General features: G+C 44.0%; 1 protein-coding gene across 1 annotated transcript; it reads left to right on the top strand.

Annotated features, from left to right (window-relative positions):
* Positions 1–1,102: 1,102 nt before the first annotated feature.
* LOC147440597 (uncharacterized) lies at positions 1,103–19,870 on the top strand. Its single transcript, XM_086483541.1, has 3 exons — positions 1,103–1,589; positions 1,829–2,343; positions 19,356–19,870. The coding sequence occupies exons 1-3, from the start codon at positions 1,298–1,300 to the stop codon at positions 19,608–19,610; spliced, it is 1,062 nt and encodes a 353-aa protein (XP_086339667.1). The 5' UTR covers positions 1,103–1,297; the 3' UTR covers positions 19,611–19,870.
* The last annotated feature ends 857 nt before the right edge of the window (positions 19,871–20,727 follow it).

Consider the following 20,727-nt stretch of genomic DNA (forward strand, 5'->3'; position numbering starts at 1 on the left):
AGGCGTAATGTATCGTGTTGTGGTTAACATAATGCTCCATATGCGGTGTCCTTGTAGTGTGCTGGAGTGCATTACTTGCAACTAATCCCAATAGGACCATGGACAAGAAACTTTGGGCTATTTTCATGAAAGGTTCTTGATCGGCTTCATGTTTGGGATGCTGTCTCTTGGAGCACTTTGATTGCGAGATACGTTCAACATGGTTGTGACAAGGAAGCTTTGGAAGATGCACGGGTGGCAACGTATGACTAGCATGGATGGATTGTGCACATAAGCACGCCATGTAGGGAGTAGTAGGATACACCCGGATTGAATCAATAATGTAAAAAGTAAAAATGTGATACAGATGGAGGATTTCTCTAACACTTGGCATAAGAAAGAGCAACTTAGTGGGCAAGCTATGGTAGCAACGAGGAGCTCAAGGAGATTGGACATGAGTATCGATGTTGACAAAAGGGAGTGGTGATGTAGGTGCGATAGCAAGTCCACACGTAGATGAAAATGGGGGATTGTCTGAGAAACAATTGTACATGAGAAAGATCTCAAGGTAGGCTACCCAAGATACAATATCTCTATCCACACACCACTCTATAGTAGCAAGGTCAACTTGGTGCCATCATCTCTAAAAACTTGCAGGTAATGAGTCTTTTTTCATGCATTGCAAATACTAGAGGAGAAATAAAGGCGACTCTTCAAAACTGGAGGAGAATCATATTGTCATCTTTCAACACTTGAGGACATAACAAGCATACGGGGAAAAGGCACGTTCCATACTGTTTATAAAAACTGAGTGAAGACTATGCCACCATACTTGCATATGGTTTTTTTTTTTTTTTTGGGACACAAGCATGCGAGCACGAAATTCGTTGATCTTGATCTTCTTAACCTAGTTTGTAAGATTGTCATTGTTGGCGACATCTAGTGATGTCTAATTTTCCTTTCTCGGGAGGTTTGGAGGATTGACAACTTGTATTGGAAGCAATTTTTGACACAAGATTAATAAAGTACTTTAATTCCCTTACATTGGAGCATATTGGATTCATGAATGTGACCTAAATTAAACCGTACAACTTTTCAGGCCTATTCGAAGAGTCGCCTGCACTGCACTCTGCGATTTTGAAACTCTCTCTCTCTCTCTCTCTCTCTCTCTCTCTCTTTGCGCTATACTCACAGGACAGTATGAATGCTACGTAATTTTGCGCGCGTCTTTTTCCCCAAGTGAGCGCGCGCGCACGGAGGTTCTCCCCTCTCTCTCACACACACAATCACGCGCGCAATCAACCTGTGAAAGAGGAAAATGGCGCCGTCGAAGAAGGGCAGAGCAAAGGTTGGTAAGATTCTCACCGGCGGGAAATTGAGAGGTGCAACCAGAGAAGAGGATGAGCAGCTCTCCAACTTCATGGTAGAAGAGTTGTGTGAAAAGAACCCCCTGATAGAGGAACTCAGAGACGCCATACCCGATACTGTCGATGAAGAAGAAGAAGAGGCGGAGGTGGACGACGAGGATGAGGATGAGGACGAGGACGAGGGTGGCGGTGGCGGTGACGATGATGATGACGATGAGGAGGAGGAAATCGTCATGCAAGAAGGTAACCTTGCCATTCTCCATTTCATGTTAAGCATGTTAGGGATGCATCTCTGTGTCATTTTAGCCATGTCCATTTCAACCTTTTTGAGCCAATGAAGGAATGGGAGAGTCATCTCATGTAGTTCTATAGCATGGAAGTCATAACTCTGTCGTACTTCCCCACGTTTCAACAGAGATTGCCTGATTCGCCTTGCTGGGATCTTAATCACTCATTTTTGTGTTGTTCTGGGGATGATGAAGATGCTGCCGCTGCTGGTCCAGCTATGCCCCACGGTCCAGCTATCTCCCAGGGTCCGACATATCACCCCCTGCTCCAACCTCTGAGTAAGGTGAATCTTCCGGTTGTGTCGATTGCCCAGCACCACCACATCATCCATATTGTTGATGTCACCCCTTCCCGTTGCCCTACTCGCCATGCCACCAACTTGCTCTCGAATTCGTGCACAGATTCGAGCCACCACTATCACACTAGCCGCCATCGGCACCGTTCCCAGGCCTGCAAGTTGCACATCCCTTCGTCACAAAAAGGGTCTATTTATTGGCAGCCGTACGTGCACATGCACTCGTGTACTGTGGGTACGTTCTCAAGTTACACCATGTTCGAGGAGCTGGGGTACGTGCAGATGAGTCATCACTTCATCCATGTTCATGATGTTTATTCCAAGGACCTCTGTGTGGATCCCTTGGAGGAGCCCCACGGGCAGTGTATGTTGCATCCACAGGAGGATCATGGTTGCCTTCTTTTACATATCAAGGTGAGTTATCTGCTAGCAATTCCATTCTTTTTATTGACTTCCACTTATTACACAGGCTTTGTTCGATCACCAAACTCTTAATTTAGAAGTAGATTCAGCCTTTTGAAAAGTGTGGTTCTGTTGCCACAACCACCCCAAGCTCTGTTCTAGCTTGAACAATCTCAACATGGTTAGACGGTACTCGCTTCTTTGGAAGTTGTGTTGGTGATATGGTACGAGTACATAAGATTTTATATGGTCGAACGCCATACTAATGGCCGAGTTCAAATGATAATTTGGAGGCCTCGCTAGCTTTGTTTGGCAAGATACTTGAATGACATTGATTCATATACCATGTGCTCGAATTGTGTCGGCGGCCCAAATTTGTGTTTCCGGGGGGGGGGGGGAAGCAATGTTGTACTCTGCTTAGATGAGGACACAAATTTCGTCAGTGCTTGGGCATCCTAGCTCACATTTGGGTTCTGCTAAGATGTTAAGGTTGTAGTGAAGTTGCTAAGGTTGGATGGTTACGGGTTGTAGTAATGGTGCCCAAGGTTGGATGATGTTGGAAATTAGATCCAAGAAAAACTGAAGAGGGGCATTGTTGTTGAACGGTACATGAGACCACTAGAGGCTTATCTTGAGTTATTGATTTCTCATTCAGTTAGTATTTTACAAGAACACTAGAGGATCACTATATTGCTCCAATTCATCGAACAACACTTGCATTTTATCTAAACAAGCGGCTATTACTATTGAGCCAACGACGGCACTACCTGTGCATGGAGAGAGAGAGAGAGAGAGAGAGAGAGAGAGAGAGAGAGAGAGAGAGAGAGAGAGAGAGAGATTGTAGTGATTGATCCGCCTCCTACGTTGAACCATTTTGGAATTGTGTGGCAGTTATGCGTGCTAACCCTGTGTATATACAAGATAAAGCTATCTTAAAATAGCTTCAAAATAGATCATCACACAAAAAGTTAAAAATAGCTTTGAAAATGTGCATCAAGATTGGCCCTTGGGCAAGCTCCACGCCTATACCGCTACCTACAAGTAGGCAGTGCCAATAACCTTGGTTATTAACTATACAATGCTCCAAGAGAGTCTTTGTCCTACAAGTTTTCTACTAAGAACACCTTGCAAGGAAGAGAAAGGCACCTGCATTCTTGTCATCAACCTGCACCGCTTATTCGAATGCCTCCCTCCCACGCTCCATGTTATCCCATATTTGGCAAGCATTCATAACAGTATCCCACACCATCGGATTAGGATGAAATGACATTTCTCTAATTATGGTGCAAGCCTTCTCCACGTGATCCAACCAAGCAAATAGATCAACCATATACTTGCACAATGTTCTATACTTTGCATCATGTCATAATGTCTCAAACGGGAGCCCATAACAATATCAAATATAGTTTGATAAATAGAATTTGTCACTTAATACTGAAGCCAATTGATATAGAGAGAAAGAAGATCGACACAGTATTGGGGACCGGAAGATGGCTGGTCCCCCCGTCAAGAGTATCTTTATTAATGGAGAGATGTCTTTATACAAGCACTTGAACCGAACGTATTACCACGTCTGCTCTAGATCAGACTCGATTAGGAAGCTCTAATTGCAGGGCAGAACCCTAGTCCTAGGAACCTCTGGTCCTTACTCAAAATCTTCGAGAACCAAGGTTCTCACCTTTGGAACTCACCTTCCAGTCTCAAGGCATGGCATCCAACTCTATTCGTAGAGTCCTCTTTTGTAGAAATCTTAGTAGCAACTCTGTTACGTGAAGTCGCTTCTCGGGTCTCTCTACTCCCTGATCCCAAATCGGGAGTTACCAGTCTCAAATCCGTGGACCTACTCCCAAACACAGGGTGTGAAACCCTTGGGCTGATCTGGCTCTGTGTCCACAAAGCGCTTTTCTCTTGCAAAGGCTCATGCCTTCCTTGCAAGTTGCTCCTACTTCCTTGTGCCGAGGAAGTACACCCACAAACAAACACTCAGATCAAAACAGGAAAAACATCATCTATGAAGGCTTGACACTCGGACACAACTCGGTTCTCGTAAAGCAACTCCTTGGAAGAGATCTCTAGTAGAGTACCCCCTCTTCCAATGCTATACACAAAAGAGGTGCTCTTGGGTTCCCTTCTCGTAAATTAGTCCCGTCTATGACGTTTGTGGGCTGAAAACAGAGAAAAACAGCAGTTTGTCACGATAGAAACAATCTCGGAAGACACTTCTTCTCGATGGAACTTGTCTACTTGGTCCTGGCGACATCTGGAGCACTTGGGGCAGCCCATAGGAGTCGTCGACAGCATCATCTCAATGGCTGAAATCTGCAGCAGAAGGGGGAAATACTTGCGCCTTGCATTCTTATTCCTAAGACATCATTGTCTTGGCTGAAATTTGCAGCAACATGGTTTGAACTCTTGCGCTGGCTTTTTTGTTCGCCGAGAGTGAGAGAGGGTGCTTTTATAGCCTCTAGCAGTCGACAGGAGTAGAGTGGGTCCTCCTTGGCAAAAATAGGTAGAGAAGGGGCGGCTAGGTTAGAGAGAGAGAGAGAGAGAGAGAGAGAGAGAGAGAGAGAGAGAGAGAGAGAGAGAGAGAGAGAGAGCTTCTTCCTTATGTTAAAAAGAGAAATGTAATAATAAATATTAACGTCTTCAAAAGGCCAAAACGGCCTATGAGACCAAAAGGCTACATGTGGTGAATCTAATACCAGGTCTAGGTACCAAAAGTACAAAGAACTGAAAAGAAAATAGTGGGTAGGGGTGGGGTGAAAGCTGATACAAGGGGAATACAAAGGGTGAGCTGATACAATGGAGCTCTCTGACAGTCGAGGCATCATATACATATACATCAATATCCAAAAGGCTATATAGATTTAATGTCCTCCAAGGTAGGCACTTTGTCAGGATGGCTCCTATGTCGCGCCAATATGGTATGGATCCTCTCTCGCAGTCTGCATCGATGTCGAGAGGGCCTCCTCATCCATGGGCGATGGGACCGCCCCAACATTATCGCTTGATCAAGTAGTATGCCTCTGGTGTTGTTATGTTGTTGGGGCTGCTCGGACTCCTCTGTCTATGACTGAAAGAAATCTGTAATCTTCCGTTGCTGTTGGATCTCTCTCATTGTGACCCTCTTCAAGAGGTCCTCTGTGTGTTTGCGAATCTCTAGTAAGTATAATCCAAGGCATCTCTGATCCTGGTATCTCATGACTCTAGAAAATGACCCAAAACCCTCTTTGAATAGATAGTGAAAGCGGCCTCGTATACTGGGCAGTGACATATGTAATGTAGCTCATTCTCTGGCTCTATTTGTCACACTTCACAAATCCTGGACTCAGTGGGTATTCCTCTAAATCTGCATGTCTCGATCTTTAGCTGATGTGAGGATGTGCGTATCTGACCAATAGCACATCTGATCCCGTGGGATAGATGAGTGTCCATGTATCTTGGTCTGATCACAAAGCCATCCTCCGTGAGTTGGAGAAGATGCTCTCTATAGAAAGTCATCTTTGTACCTAGCTCATGTGTAGGTTGTATCCATGTCCTCTTCGTATCTAGCTGAATCAAGTCCTGTCTGATGAGCCTGGTAATCTATGGCCTAGTGAGGGAGATGGAGGGTGCATCCAAAGAGTACTGAAATGGGGGTAGCCGATCCATACTAAAGCCATGTAATTGAAACCAAGATGCCATCTCTGCATACCAACATGATCCATCTCCCTGCAATGCCCGTTGTCGCGAAGACTCTAGTGCTAATCGAGCATATTTGTCTGTAGGGAGAGCCCAAGTGCTATGCATAAATGAAATTGATCGAGAGAGTGCCTCCACTACCAATGGAGGAGCAGCGAGCTCCGCCCTAATAATGTCATGTGGTACTGAGGCCTTGGCCCTAATCATCCGAGAAGTCATAGACACCAAGGGCTTCTCCATACATCTCCATCCATCAGTATTGCCAGCTCTGCTACGATGATCAAATGAGGGGCCCCATATCTCCACTCCATACAGCATGGATGAAGTGACCAAAGTGTCAAAGAGCCAAAGCTTTGTCCGAGGTTCTTGGAACTGAACCTGCGAACATATCCTCTCAAGTCTCCCCAATGTTGCATAGGCTCTGGTCAATCGCGTATCTGCTGCACGCCTCAGTGAAAATACTAGACCACTGAAAACCACCCCAAGCTAAGTGTATGTATTTGCATACTCCACAGTCTCTCGACCATATGTAAAAGTGGGGGCGGACCTCCTTACCCACTGCGCCGTGGTGTTAAACACCATTACCTTGGTCTTATCAAGGTTCACAGACAATCCACTGTCTCGTGCAAATACATGCAATGCATCCAAATGACGCTGCATCCCCTCTGGAGAATCTGAGATCAACACAATATCATCAGCATATAATAGCAACGGAATCCATGTCCCTGCAAGCTGAGCACCTCTATCACCCTTTGCCTGTACATAGTTTGAATACTCATCTACATATACCCCAAAGAGAGTCGGAGATAGGGGACAACCTTGCTTCACCTCAATGGTGGAGTGAACCATGTCGGACATGCCCTGAGTAGTGCGTACTTGTCCTACCACTATCCTGTATAAAGCTAAGATCCCCCATATCAGCTCTCTGGGCACCCCCATGTCTTGCAATCTGCGTATGAGTCTGGCTCGTGGCACTGTATCAAAGGCTTTGCGGAAATCCACAAAGCTATAATGTATCCTCTTGCCATGGTGTCTACCCTCCTCAATAATGGCTCTAAGTGTCAAAATTTGGTCAAGGGTGGAGAAACCTCTCCTGAACCTTGCCTGTCCTGCTGCCGGTATGCCCTCTCTCTCTGCCCATCCACTCAACTCATGCTCAAGAATTGATGCATATAGCCTAGCCAGAGTGACCAACCATGGTGGTTCGGTAATTCCCGGGAAGCATAGGATCTCCCGACTTGAAGATAGGCACAATAGTGGACATACTCCAAGTCTCAGGGAAACCCTCGTACATGGCTATAAACATCATAGCAAGAGGCACTGTGGATTTTGTTGCTTTTTTAATCTAGTGCTGCACACTTATTAAGTGGGTGGCTGGGTAATTAAAAATGATATGAACCTTTTAAAACTTTAGTAAAACGTTATAAGCTAAAAACAATGCTTACACACTCACATCCGAGCTCTCTGGATGCAGTCTCATGTACATATGCACTAGGAACATAGGCTCCTTTACGGGAAAGCATGTGCTTTCCCGAAAAGCAACTCACTTTTTCAAAAAGAAACTACATTTTCTCAAAGCTTACTCTGAACTCATCTTCATTCAAGTTCTTGCCTCATTTCTTGTGCACAATTCTAACTCAGCTCGGAATACCTCCTGACTATGGAATATTTCCCTCCCGTCACCCACCCTGTGACGCATTAGGATTACCTATCACCTAGTCCTTTCTCACCGAACTTACGGAACAACACCTTTGCGATGCTCTATGTTACCCATCTCAGGTGACCAGACAAAATGACGCGGTCATTTCATCTTTCCAACACGTACTTTAACAATACACACATGAGAGAGCACGTATAACATTCATTTTAGGAATTCTCATTTCAATATATATCTTTTCATAAAGTCATTCTGCAAAACAATGCTAGCCGGTAAGTATCTGTGCAGTTTCTCAAGAAACCAGTGACTTAATTCGCCCCATGGGCAGTTTCAGTAACTAATAAAAGGATCTTTTTCTTGGAAAAAAAATTAAAATCAATGACTTAATTCCCATCAAGGTAACCTGTGACAAAGGAGTGGAGTGACTCCCTTCTTGTGCAATCTGCACTGCACCAGATTCAACCTGTTGATTTATTGGTAACTCTCTGAATAGTTAGAGCTACACCAAAAGCCTCAAGGTAAAGCTTTAGTATCTAAGAGCCGGATAATTCTTGAACTTAACCAAATATTTGTGGCTCAGCTTACCTTTCACTTTCCTTTCCTTATGTGCTAGGAACTGCTCTGGAATTAGAATCTCTTTCATCCCTTCCACTTCTAGTTGCTCATCTGGCTCGTCCTCTTGCACTTCACCTTTGAAAGGTCTCAAGAGACTCAAGATGGAATGCATTGGGAATCTTCCAAGTATCTGGTAGCTTCAGTCTGAAGAATGCATCATTTATCCTTTGCTTTGGAAGGGCCCATAGTATTGCATCCTAAGCTTTAGGAAAAGCCTCTCCTTACCCTTTTTCTTTCGTACGCGTGCTTTCTCAAACATGAATAGCACCCAATCATTTCCCTTCAACTGCAAGCCACGATGCTTGTTCGTTGCCTTCTTATGTTGTGCTTGAGACTTTCCAAAAGCCTCCGTTACCTTGGCAAAAGCAGTGTCTAGATCCTGTGTATAACAATCTGCTTCAAAAATCTTGTTCTTGGTGCTCAGAATCGGTGAAATCTTTTTGACACCCTCGACGATCAAATGGCACCTTCCCCGTAGATGTATGAACCGTGTTGCCGTAAGAAAATCACACCAGAGGCAAGTACTTATTTATTGAGTCTTATGATTAAAGATATATGACTTCAACAAGTCTAAAACCACTGAGTTGGCTATCTCCAATTGCCCATCAATCTGTGGGTGAAATGAGGATGAGAATTGAATTTGAGTTTCTATATTCTCCCATATAGCTCTCCAAAACAAGCTTGTAAATCGGGGATCTCTATTTGACGTTATAGATTCAGGCATGCCATGCAATCGAAAAATCTGTGAAACAAACAGTTTTGCCAGTGATCGCCTTTCACTTTCTTCTTTACTGGAATGAAGTGAGCATGTTTGCTAAACCCAGACGACTATCCAAATGCCATCATGCCCACTTTGAGTCTTAGGAAGATCGAAGATAAAATCCATTGCTATATTGTTCCATGGTCGTTGTGGAATAGGGAAAGGATGTAGTATTTTTGGTGCTCTATGTTTGTGAAACTTGACCTTTTGACACACCAAACAAGGTCATACAAACTCATCCACAAGAAGAAATACTTCTTTACCCTTTTCAAGGTACTCTCGATGCCTCTATGACCAACAAAAGGTTGATATGGCACTCTGTCAACACCTTGTTGCTCAACTCATGTGTGACACACAACATGGTCTTCCGCATCAAATAACCTTCCTTTAGAGCATAACCTAGAAGTGTCTTGGGCCATTGTGTAACCGGTCAAAGATGTCTTCAAAACCTGTCTCTATAGGTTATTGATCAATTATATCTTGAAAATCTTGACGATGTATCACCGAGATGGCCGATATTTGTGGCTTCTCAGACAACCCGTCAGCCACCACATTTTTCTTTGAAAATGGTACTACGACAAAATGCTCTCCCATCTCATTTGCTTATTTGAAAGGTGGTTCTAGGACAAGAAGTATTTCAAACTTTGACGATCTGTAAACATTGTAAAGTCTTCTCCAAGCAAGAAGTGTCTCCATTGAGTCTGAGCGTGTATCGCTGCTAACAGCTCTCTCTCATTAATATGTCCAACCCTCTCTAATCTAGAGAAAATTCGACTTTCATAAGCCATGACATGGGCCTCCTGCATGAAGACTGAAACCGGCCCGTAGGGCGGTGGACTTCGGCTTTCACTCGAAACTTTGCTTTAGACTTTAGGACACAAAGGAACTTCACGAATAAGCCTGTGACTTGAATTCAGACTGAAATTCAACACTTCAAGACAAACCACGGTCTGCTGTCAGCTATAGCGCTACCAAGTGGACAACGACACCTTGTTGGCCCCAAAGACTGGCGCCCCTTTCGATATTTCTTTATTCTTATTATACTGGAGAAAAACCTGTAAACTTCTACAAGCCGTCCCACTATTATCGGGCTGAAATTCCTTTACTCTAACCCGATTTCTGCAACACAACCACAGTAGAAGTCTCCACGGACAAAATCCCAAGTAAACATCGACTTTCCACGCACTTTAGAGCTCTTTGCAAAACCTGGCGAGAAATTGCAGCTTGCTGAATTCTCTGTTTTGCGCTCCGATCCGCGTGTCAATCACTTCTATGGATAGCCCTCAAGCTCTCGCACTTGTAGGGTCACTTGCGCCTTGAATTAGACGAGATTCCTCGTGGGAAATCTCTCTAAATTGTCCTATACAAGCACCCAATGCTTTCCCGAGGCTCCAAGGGCAAATAAATGATCCGAACGCTTCCACCTAACCCCCACCAAGCTGTTCAAACGTGTCCATGGCTGTAATCGTAGGTTTTTGATCCAATTGCGCCATCATAACGGCGCAAATATCCCTGTAGGTCAAAAGTACACGTCAAGGACACTTTCCCTTGCGGTATGGAAGCTTTCCTGTGAGCTGCAGGTCAATTTCAGCATGCTGCAATTTTCTGTTTTGCCACTGTTAGGTGCCTATTGCCATGTACACGCATCCTAAGGACTTTTTGAGGCCCTTGGCGATTCCTTGCAGTTTAAGTGCGAATCCTAAACCTGCAAAAAAGCACAACAGGCTGTAATTCTCTGTTTTGGACCGTTCGAGCGGAGCGAGCACGCCTACGCGTGTCTCAGTTATTCCCGCTCGCAATGGGACAGTTCCCTTTCAAATCGGACGAGTTTTCACACGAGAAAACTCTCCGTTTTCGCATTCCTTCGCGATGGACTGTGCGTACCTGAAGAGGATTAGCAATTAGCTAATTCGGTTTCTGTACAGAAGGCTCTTGCCTTGGCAAACGCGCATAAAACCCCCAGAACTGTACATGGTCCTCTGAGAAGCCCAACTAGTGGGGCATTACCATAGGTGCAAAGGGGGAGAGAGATGCGCGAGAGAAAATCGTCGCGCTACATAGAGCAAGGGAGAAGGCAAGCTTTCCATTAAAGTTGTGAGCACCTGCACCCACTACTCACACACACTGTAGCGCACACTTCAAGTCAAATCAGCCCCCTCTTGAATTGGGCGCCCCCTCTTGCTGAAGATTTTGGTAGATGCATCTGGAGCCGCCATGTGTCCAATTTGCCTCTTTGAGTTAATTTCCTAGTACCCACCACTTATAAGTGTAGCGAGGGGCCTAAATTACTTTGAATTGAACCTAGACACCCTTTTATTGCTCGGATTCCAGTGCTGATTGTCTCGACCAACACGTGGTGACCTGCCCTTCCCGTCTGAGGGTGAAACTCTTGGCCTCGGCCATTTCACACTGGCCATACAATGTCTGACCATTTGCAACTTCAAAAAGAGGGTCCCAAAAATTAAACAAAAATCATCGGAAAGAAACCAACAACTCAAGTTAGCAATTGCCACGTCCTCGTGACATACCGCCCTCTTAAAATTGCAAACATCCTCGATTGCGTGCCATATATACATGCCATAGATGATTTAGTGTGGTAAGCACCCTTTTATCATCGCATGTATCCGCAGAAAGACTGTCAAAACACGTGTACAAATGACTTAATGAGACCTTCACACTTTTGCCAAACAATGTAACACTGCTATTGCACGTACATTTCATGTGCTAGTTCTATCATTACCCCTCTTTTGCAGACGTTGGGTTGGGGCATACATAGGCTGTAACCCAAAGGCCTCAAGGTAAAGCTGCAATACATTTGGTGACTCTGACAGTTCATGCTCTTCCATCCACTTTGCATCCATAGGTGGATAGTTCTTGAACTTCACCAAATAGCATCTTGCAACCTATCCCTTAACTTTTACGTGTGCAAAAGGCTCGTGCTTCTGCAAACGATCATAATTCCACAACACTGTAGCATACCACCTACGACCAAGTAAGCTCAAATTTCAAGATGATTTACCAATGCGTCAAAGAATCCAAGCTGATTTACCAATGCAGCAGAAAATCAGCCCTAATTTGACCACTTTTTGGTAGGGCGAACATGCGGAATTTCCTATCTGTCCTATGAAGAGGAACCCTCTTCCCTGGTGTCATTCGTCCTGTCAGCCATAGTGTAATTCCAAGTTTTTGTGCTCTGTGTCTTTACCAAACCAACCAAGGCTCACTTCTTGAGGAAAAAGTGATTCTATCCCGGCAATGGAACCATGAAACCGGTCGGTAGGGCGGTGGACTTTGGCTTTCACCCGAAACTTTACTTTAGACTTTAGGACATAAAGGAACTTCACGAATAAGCCTGTGACTTGAATTTAACAATTCAAGACAAACCACAGCCTGTCAGTTAGAGTGCTACCAAGCAGACAACGTGTAACAGACTTGGACACTCCAGGTCAAGAATCAACCGCGACAGCACCAAATAACCACTTCAAAACAAGTCACAGATCACAATAGATGTACACTGTCCCGGCGGAGTTCCGTGCCTAGAGATATTGGCCCCAAAGACTGGCGTCCCTTTCGGTATTTCTTTTATATTAATCAGATCAAAGTACAAGAGAGTGGGTAGGGTTTCACTCTCAAACTCTGCGTCCAGATGCTCTGAGAAGTGAGGCCCTCACCACTATTTTAAAGGTTACAAGGGATGCCCAAAAGCAGAGCCCCAAGAGCTTCAAGTCAAAAGCAACTGCTCTCTCTCTCTCTCACAGAGAGTCAAAACTTGAAAGCAAAACCATTCTTTCTCTCTTTCTCATTGCATAGAGAAAAAGCAAGATTCGCGTCGCTCATCATTAATTTTTTTTTCCCCCCCTAGCCTCCGCGATTTTCAAAAATTAGGGTTTTTGGCAGAAATTAGGGTTTATAGGAATTTTAGGGCTTCTGTTGTCCGCCACGTCATCACTTTGTGACATACCACTCCAAGTCAAGAATTAACCGCGACAACACCAAATAACCACTGCAAAACAAGTCACAGATCACAATAGATGTACACTGGCCCGACGGAGTTCTGTGCCTAGAGATATTGGCCCCAAAGACTGGCGCCCCTTTCGGTATTTCTTTTTATATTAATCAGATCAAAGTACAAGAGAGTGGCTAGGGCTTCACTCTCAAACTCTGCGTCCAAATGCTCTGAGAAGTGAGGCCCTCACCACTAATTTAAAGGTTACAAGGGATGCCCAAAAGCAGAGCCCCAAAAGCTTCAAGTCAAAAGCAATTGCTCTCTCTCTCTCTCTCTCTCACAGAGAGTCAAAACTTGAAAGCAAAAGCATTCTCTCTCTCTTTCTCATTGCATTGAGAAAAAGCAAGATTCGAGTCGCTCATCATTAAAAAAAATAAAAAAAGATTCGCGTCGCTCATCATTGCATTGAGAAAAAGCAAGATTGGCGTCGCTCATCATCATCATTATTATTATTTGTTAAAGCCTCCGCGATTTCCGGAAATTAGGGTTTTTGGCAGAAATTAGGGTTTGCAGGAATTTTAGGGTTTTTGGCAGAAATTAGGGTTTCTGTTGTCTGCCACGTCATCACTTTGTGACACAACGACACCCTGTTGGTCCCAAAGATTGTCGCCCCTTTCGGTATTTTTTTATTCTTATTATGCTTGAGAAAAGCGTGTAAACTTTTACAAGCTGTCCCACTTTTATCGGGCTAAAATTCCTTAACTCTAACCCGATTTCGGCAACATAACCACAGTAGAAGTCTCCACGGACAAAATCCCAAGTAAACATTGATTTTCCACGCACTCTAGAGCTCTTTGCAAAACCTGGCGAGAAATTGCAGCTCGTTGAATTCTTTGTTTTGCGCTCTGATCTGCGTGTCGATCACTTCTGTTGATAGCCTTCGAGCTCTCGTACCTGTTGGGTCACTTGCCCCTTGAATTAGACGAGATTCCTCGCGGGAAATCCCTCTAAATTGTTCTGTACAAGCACCCAATGCTTTCTTGAGCCTCCCTCGGAAAATAAACGTTGTAATATTCGGTTTTGCCACTATTAGGTACCTACTGCCCTGTACACGCATCCCAAGGACTTTCTGAGGCTCCCCTGGCGATTCCCTGCAGTTTAGGTGCGAATCCCTAAACCTGCAAAAAAACACAGTAGGCTGTAATTCTCTGTTTTGGACCGTTTCGAGCGGAGCGAGGCCGTCGACGCGTGTCTCAGGTGCTCCCGCACGCATTGGGACAGTTCCCTTTCAAATCGGACGAGTTTTCACGCGAGAAAACTCTCTGTTTTCGCATTCCTTCGCGATGGAACTGTGCGTACCTGAAGGGGATTAGCAATTAACTAATCCGGTTCCTGTACAAAAGGGTCTTGCCTTGGCAAACGCACATAAAACCTCGAGAACTGTACATGGTCATCTGAGAAGCCCAACTAGTGGGGCATTACCATAGGTGCAAAGGGGAGAGAGAGATGCACGAGAGCAAATCGTCGCGCTACATAGAGCAAGGGAGAAAGAAAGCTTTCCATTGAAGCTGTGAGCACCTGCAGCCACTACTCACACACACACACACACACTGTAGCACACACTTCAAGTCAAATCAGCCCCCTCTCTTGAATTGGGCGCCCCCTCTTGTTGATGCTTTTGGCAAATGCATCTGGAGCTGCCATGTGTCCAGTTTGCCTCTTTTGAGTTAATTTCCTAGTACCCACTCATAAGTGTATCGAGGGGCCAAAATGACTTTGAATTGAACCTAGACACCCTTTTGTTGCTCGGATTCCAGTGCCGATTGGCCCTACCAACTCGTGGTGACCTGCCCTTCCCAATTGTGGGTGAAACTCTTGGCCTCGGCCATTTCACACTAGCCATACAATGTCCGACCATTTGCAACTTCAAAAAGAGGGTCCCAAAAATTAAACAAAAATCATTGGAAAGAAACCAACAACTCAAGTTAGCAATAAGACCACTCCTAGACTGCTACCACAAGCATCACAAATTGTTTCTATAAATCTTGTAAAATTAAAACAGGACTAGTCGTCAATTTTTCCTTGAGAGTGTTGAACGATGCAATTCCGAAAGGTCCCCAAGAAAATGAAACCCCTTTATGAGTCAAGAGATGCAACGGAGAAGCAATTTCCGCAAATTTCCTAACGAACCGCGTGTAATAAGATCATAGACCCCCAAAGTTGCAAACTTCGTGAACATTTTCTAATTCTGGCCAATCTTGTATGGTTTCTATCTTAGACGGGTCCATTTGTGCATCTTCTGCGAAGACGGTGTGTCCCAAAAAGTGTATTTAAGGTAGGAAAAACTTGCTCTTTTTCCCATTAACTACCAATATATGTTGTTGTAGTGCATCAAAAACCTGTAAGAGATGGTGTCTATGATCTGCTTCACTCTTGGAGAACATGATGATGACATAAAAAAAAGTGCCCAAAAATGACTTGCACTCTTGAAAAATTATGTTCGTCATCTTGTTGAACCTTGTAGGAGCATTTGTGAGACCAAAAGGCATCACGAAATACTCGTATAATCCAGAGGACGTCCTAAACGTGGCCTTGCATACATCCCCAAGAGAAATTTTGATATGATGATAGCCAATTTTCAGCTCGATTTTACTGAAACATGTAGAACCCTGTAGCCTGTCAAGTATATCATCAATTGTGGGTATTGGAAACATGTTCTTGATTGTGGTTTTGTTGAGAGCTCTGTAGTCACATGATTGATCTAATCCCTGGCAATTCGCCACCAAATCAGCCAGCTTACAGAGTAAGCAGAGTCCAAAATAAGTAAGTCATCAACCAAGTGAAAAAACTTCTAGAAAAGGTCTAATCCAACCTAGTACATCATCTTATTTTTCACCGATATTTTAGTGTTAAAGAAACATGGATCTTGGAGAATGTGCATTGACTCTTCATGTCTCTTAGGAGGTAGCTTTCCAAGAAAACCCTCAAAGAGATAGTCGGCTTGAGCTTGCAAAAATTCTTGTCGTTCTTTTTTTTTTTAAAGTCAAAAAAATTTGAGTTTTTATTTTTATTAAGTTCAATCAAGTAGATTGAGTAAATAAATAGACTAGATTTCATTAACTTTAAACAACCGAAGCTGATACAAGGGGACAAACTCACCCTTTAATTTTACATCAAGAGTAATGTCTTTGCCTTTCTCATTCTTTAAAGTGGCCTTTTGTGCTCGATAATCGACCACGACGTTGTTCTTGGGGTGCGAAGGAATCCCCAAAAGGACGTCACACCCCTTCGAAAGCACGATGTACAAGTCCTCGTGCCCTAGATACCCTGGCAATGTAACCGAAGTTTTTCTATGACAGGTGTAATGGAAACATCTTGCCCTGGTGCCGCTAGAATTGCTTCCATCGATGGTCCCATTTCTTCAGGTTTTATTTATAGTCGAGCCGCCAATTGAGTCGATATGAAGTTAGCCTTGGCTCCTCCATCGAAGAATATAAGGGCTTCTTGATCGCGTAATTTGCCCCATGCTCTGCTGAACTTAGTACTCTCATCTATCTATTCTGCCTTGTGCCCACAAAATTTGGAACTGGTTTTGCCTTTGTCTTCCCTTTCTTTGCGCGCTCCTTTGCCATTTTGGAATTCTCTGTTTTGTCCTCAGCTTGCTCCTTTGGTGCTTCGTTTGGAGACTTCGCAAGTATGTGCCCTTTCTCTCCACAACCATAACATTTTCCCATTTTGTAGTACTCAGCACGCTACTCTAGTGACAGTTTTGGGCTGGTTGATTTCTTCTTTTGCTGCCTATCCTTCTTCTTGTTACCTGTGAATGAATCTTGCCTTGTTTTATTGGACACTGGCTTGTCCGAAGGGTATGTTAGTGTGCTGGCATGCATACTAAAACCCTCTTTGGCATGATCCATAAGTCTCTGAATGGAGTCAGACTTCTTTTGCAAGCAAAATCGTTGTATCTCTTTGGGTAAACCACAACAAAACCACTCAACTTGTTGCTTGAAGGTGATTTTCTTAAAAGAAAGAGACTAGTAGAAAAGTAGCCCAAAACTTTTGGCAATGTGTATCCAAGGTGTCTTCTTTGGTCAGATGATACCAAGCTGTGATGACATCCTCTTCGTATTCTTCTGTAAGCCACGCAGAAGTGAAGACGCGTTTGAATTTCAACCACTTCATAGGTGCTTCCCAGCACAACAATATGCTAGACCATCATGTCTGGGCATTCCCTTTCAGATAAGATGACACTCTTCGCATTTTCGAGTGTTCTGAAAAACGGCCTCTTGAAAAGAGGATGTCGAACTATTGAATGAATGCAAGAGTTTGGTGGGTATCCTTATAGCGTGAAAACATATCAAACTTGAGTGCTTGCCCACCCTCCTTGAAATCCTCAAGTCTTCTTGCCCTTCTTCTTGAGATGGTCATACTGGTTCAAACGGTACCGATGTCTTCTCTTCTTCCATACCTTGACTCGTCTATGTCAAAAGTTAGAATTGTCAGAGGACGAGGTGTCCTCATCGAACTGTCAGAATGCCTCCAAGATTTTTTGTGGGATTTGCTCTTCTTATTTTTCTTGTTGTTCTTGTTCTTCTTGCTCTTCTTAGTCTTTCTCCTCTTCCGATGCTTCTCGTCCTACCTCGTTGGAGTTGTTAGAATGCGATGATGAACTGGGATCATCCTTAGAGCGGACATGCTTTTGGATTTTTTGGCTGCCTTGAAAGTAAATTTTCTACCACATAGCTGGGATAGTCTGCTGATGGACTCATCTTCCGAGAGCTCTTCGTAGTATTCATCAGTTTATTGACCTATTTCTCAATAGCATCGTCAAATTCATTTTGCCAGTGCAGCTTTTGCTTGTTTTTGCTTTCTCTTTCATGGATGACCTTAGAGGTGAGTGGATGGCAGCACACCATCATGAATGGATCTCGTCAAGTGGCTGATTCTTTAGAGTACTTGAGCAGCTGGTTAGCACAAGTGTCAACCTAGAGTTGACGTTGGAACTCCATCCTATCGAAGTCGTGGGGCGGGAATGGGCCATACTCCTCTCTCGATTCCTTGGAAGGAGGCTGGCTTCTGTTGGTTTCTTCACTCATACGAGTAGACTGAATAGTTTTCTTCCTGCTGGATTTTCTACTTGAATGATGAATCCATGTGTGCTGTGGGGAAAGGTCCTTCGGAGTAGAAGAATCATTTGAGCTTTGATACCACTTAAATAGCCTTGGACACTCCAAAACAAAGATCTAGTGCGTGAGAAACTCCATACAATTGAACTGAAATTGAAGAGAGAGAGAGAGAGAGAGAGAGAGAGAGAGAGAGAGAGAGAGAAGAGGAGTGTTGACACGGCATGGCGGAGTTCTGAGCCAAGATGCACTGGCCCCAAATACTAGCGCCCCTTCCGATATTTCTTTATTTTTTCTTCGCATAGGTACAATGTCCGAGGATCCTCTCTCTGTAGATCTGCTAAGAGTGAGGCCTGGCGCCTTGCCAAAAGCATATAGTGAAAAGTATTGCCCTCAAAAGCTCAAGGTCCAAAAGCTCCTATCTCAAAAGCTGGCGCCCAAAAGAATGCCACGTCAGCATGTTACCATAAATCGTGGGCCTATCGGTACGCTACCACATCATGAACCTCTATGTAGTTTGGGCCCCGGAGTAAGGGGATCAACAGCGGAGGGAAGCCAGCCCGAATCTCGAGGTAAGCATGGTCCCCCAAAATGAAGGGCGCCCTTGCGGAACCCGGGCTCAAACCCATGACGCCACGCTCCAATGACTTTTGGCGTGTGTGCTAACCACCAAGCCCACACACGCATTGAGAAAAGTGGTGCTCGCACAGGATTATAGGTAGTAAACTCGGACTGCCCCCTGTCCAGGTTTAATGAGTGTCCGAGTTTAGTTTTTAAGGCCATCTAACGGTCGTGGGGGGCCTTGGATCTGTGCCCGAGTTGCGCACCGTGGATCCCCTTACTCCACATCCGTAAAACCTATGGCAAATTGTGTGTATTTAGTTTGGAGAAAGCTGGAATTTGTAATGAGTAGTTTCATTCAAGTGATGAATAGAGAATGATGAGGGTTCTTAAGACTGGGTAGGCTAGTTCTAACTTCGGAGTCATGTTTGTACAACCGAGGGGGGGGGGGGGGGGGCGCTCACTGGTCGGGGGTGGTGCATGTACCTGTCCCTTCTATGTGTTGTGTCAAAAACCTCTCTCTCTCTCTCTCTCTCTCTGTGACACACACATACACGTGTGCGCACATTCAGAAAGAAAATGATTAAAGATGGTGTTTGTGTCTAGTGCATGTTTTAAGTAGCTTTTTTCATCTAATGACTTTGCATCAGATTTGTTAACAAGGTGTGTTGCTGAATACAGACTCGTGTAATTGACAATGAGGGATTCAGCAGAGCTTCCGTGAGGATGGAGACTACCACATACACTTCCACAGAGTGCTCACGTTGGGGCAATACGAACATTGCCCATTTTCGGCACTCCCATGCACATGACCATACTCTCCACATGACTCTACAGAAAGACTATCCTGCAGGTGACCCTCATGACCCCTACTGCAATTTTCTCACACCAAGAGACCCACCACACGGATTGCCGTGCTCACCGTTCTCCACCTAGTTTAGTTTGTTGCTTGAGAGGTTTGAGAGAAGAAGAAGTAAAAGAAGAAGAAGAGAAGTTGTAACGTCGTAGGAATAATCCCATCTATACATCAAGTCTTGTGAGTTTGAGGAACTCTACTTAGGTAGTGGTCACACGAACCATGGTTATCGGCGGATACTTTTTCCAATAACTATGTGTCATGCATGATCATACACTTTACCAATTATTTGCCATATGTAACTTTGCAATCTTGATGTGACTATAGTTGAGTCAGTTCTTGTCTTACTGGTAATTGGTGCTTGCGTGACCACATCCTTAGCTACTGGTTCAATTGGGTACAAGGGACTTCCCCATGGTTTGCAGAGACAAATTGTTCATTCAAAAAGCTTGCATGTGAGAATAGTTAAAAGGTAAAGTGGGTACAATTTCATATAGCATTAAAACTTTAGAGCTTATATTTGAGAACAATTACCAGGGAACATATGACATTAAGACATAACAATGTCTAATTACAGCTCCCAGAAAAAGGATTAGATAGGAATTGACTACATTGAAGGCTTGGCATTATTCTATTCCAATTTATGCAGGGTTTTCCACTTTCGAATCTCCATTTTACAGGCGAACTTAAAATGTTGTAGATGGGGAAACACTAAATTTAGGTTTTTTTCTAGCACTTAAAAAAATCAAATTCGTCAGGTTACTAGTGAATATCACCACATTTAGTTATGAAAATACATGAAGGAAAAAAGGGGAGAAAGACTTTGAATAAGCTAAACTATTCAGAAATACCTTTGAAGTCTGCATGTGCTCTTAACAAATTAAGAACAAATAATACACATGAACGGTCCAGGGCATTGAAAGGGTTAATCACTTAGAAATCTAACAAAACCGTGCATCTTATCGGTCAGGCCAATTGTGTGAACTCTCCTTTGGACAGATGTATAAACAATGAGAAAAAAAAGCATATTCAGTGTCCCCCCACTTGGGAGACATGTCAACCTAGAGCTTCATCAAGCCCATGTTGGACATACCCTGTAGTAAGTGCAATCTCAGATCCGACATTTTGGATTGAGAGTCACAAGAGCACCGCATGTAGCGTACATATACTTGGCATCGATACTCAGTCCTTCTCAAG

The sequence above is a fragment of the Adiantum capillus-veneris genome, chromosome 15 (genome assembly GCF_014529385.1).
Source record: "Adiantum capillus-veneris isolate H3 chromosome 15, ASM1452938v2, whole genome shotgun sequence".
Taxonomy (NCBI): Eukaryota; Viridiplantae; Streptophyta; class Polypodiopsida; order Polypodiales; family Pteridaceae; genus Adiantum; species Adiantum capillus-veneris.

What these genes read in the sequence shown, in the direction of transcription:
- LOC147440597 (XM_086483541.1), top strand. Translation starts at nt 1,298, where the DNA reads ATGGCGCCGTCGAAGAAGGGCAGAGCAAAGGTTGGTAAGATTCTCACC. An exon ending in GGAAATCGTCATGCAAGAAG is followed by an intron (nt 1,590 to 1,828) that starts GTAACCTTGCCA and finishes GGGATGATGAAG; the next exon opens with ATGCTGCCGCTGCTGGTCCA. An exon ending in GCCTTCTTTTACATATCAAG is followed by an intron (nt 2,344 to 19,355) that starts GTGAGTTATCTG and finishes TGCTGAATACAG; the next exon opens with ACTCGTGTAATTGACAATGA.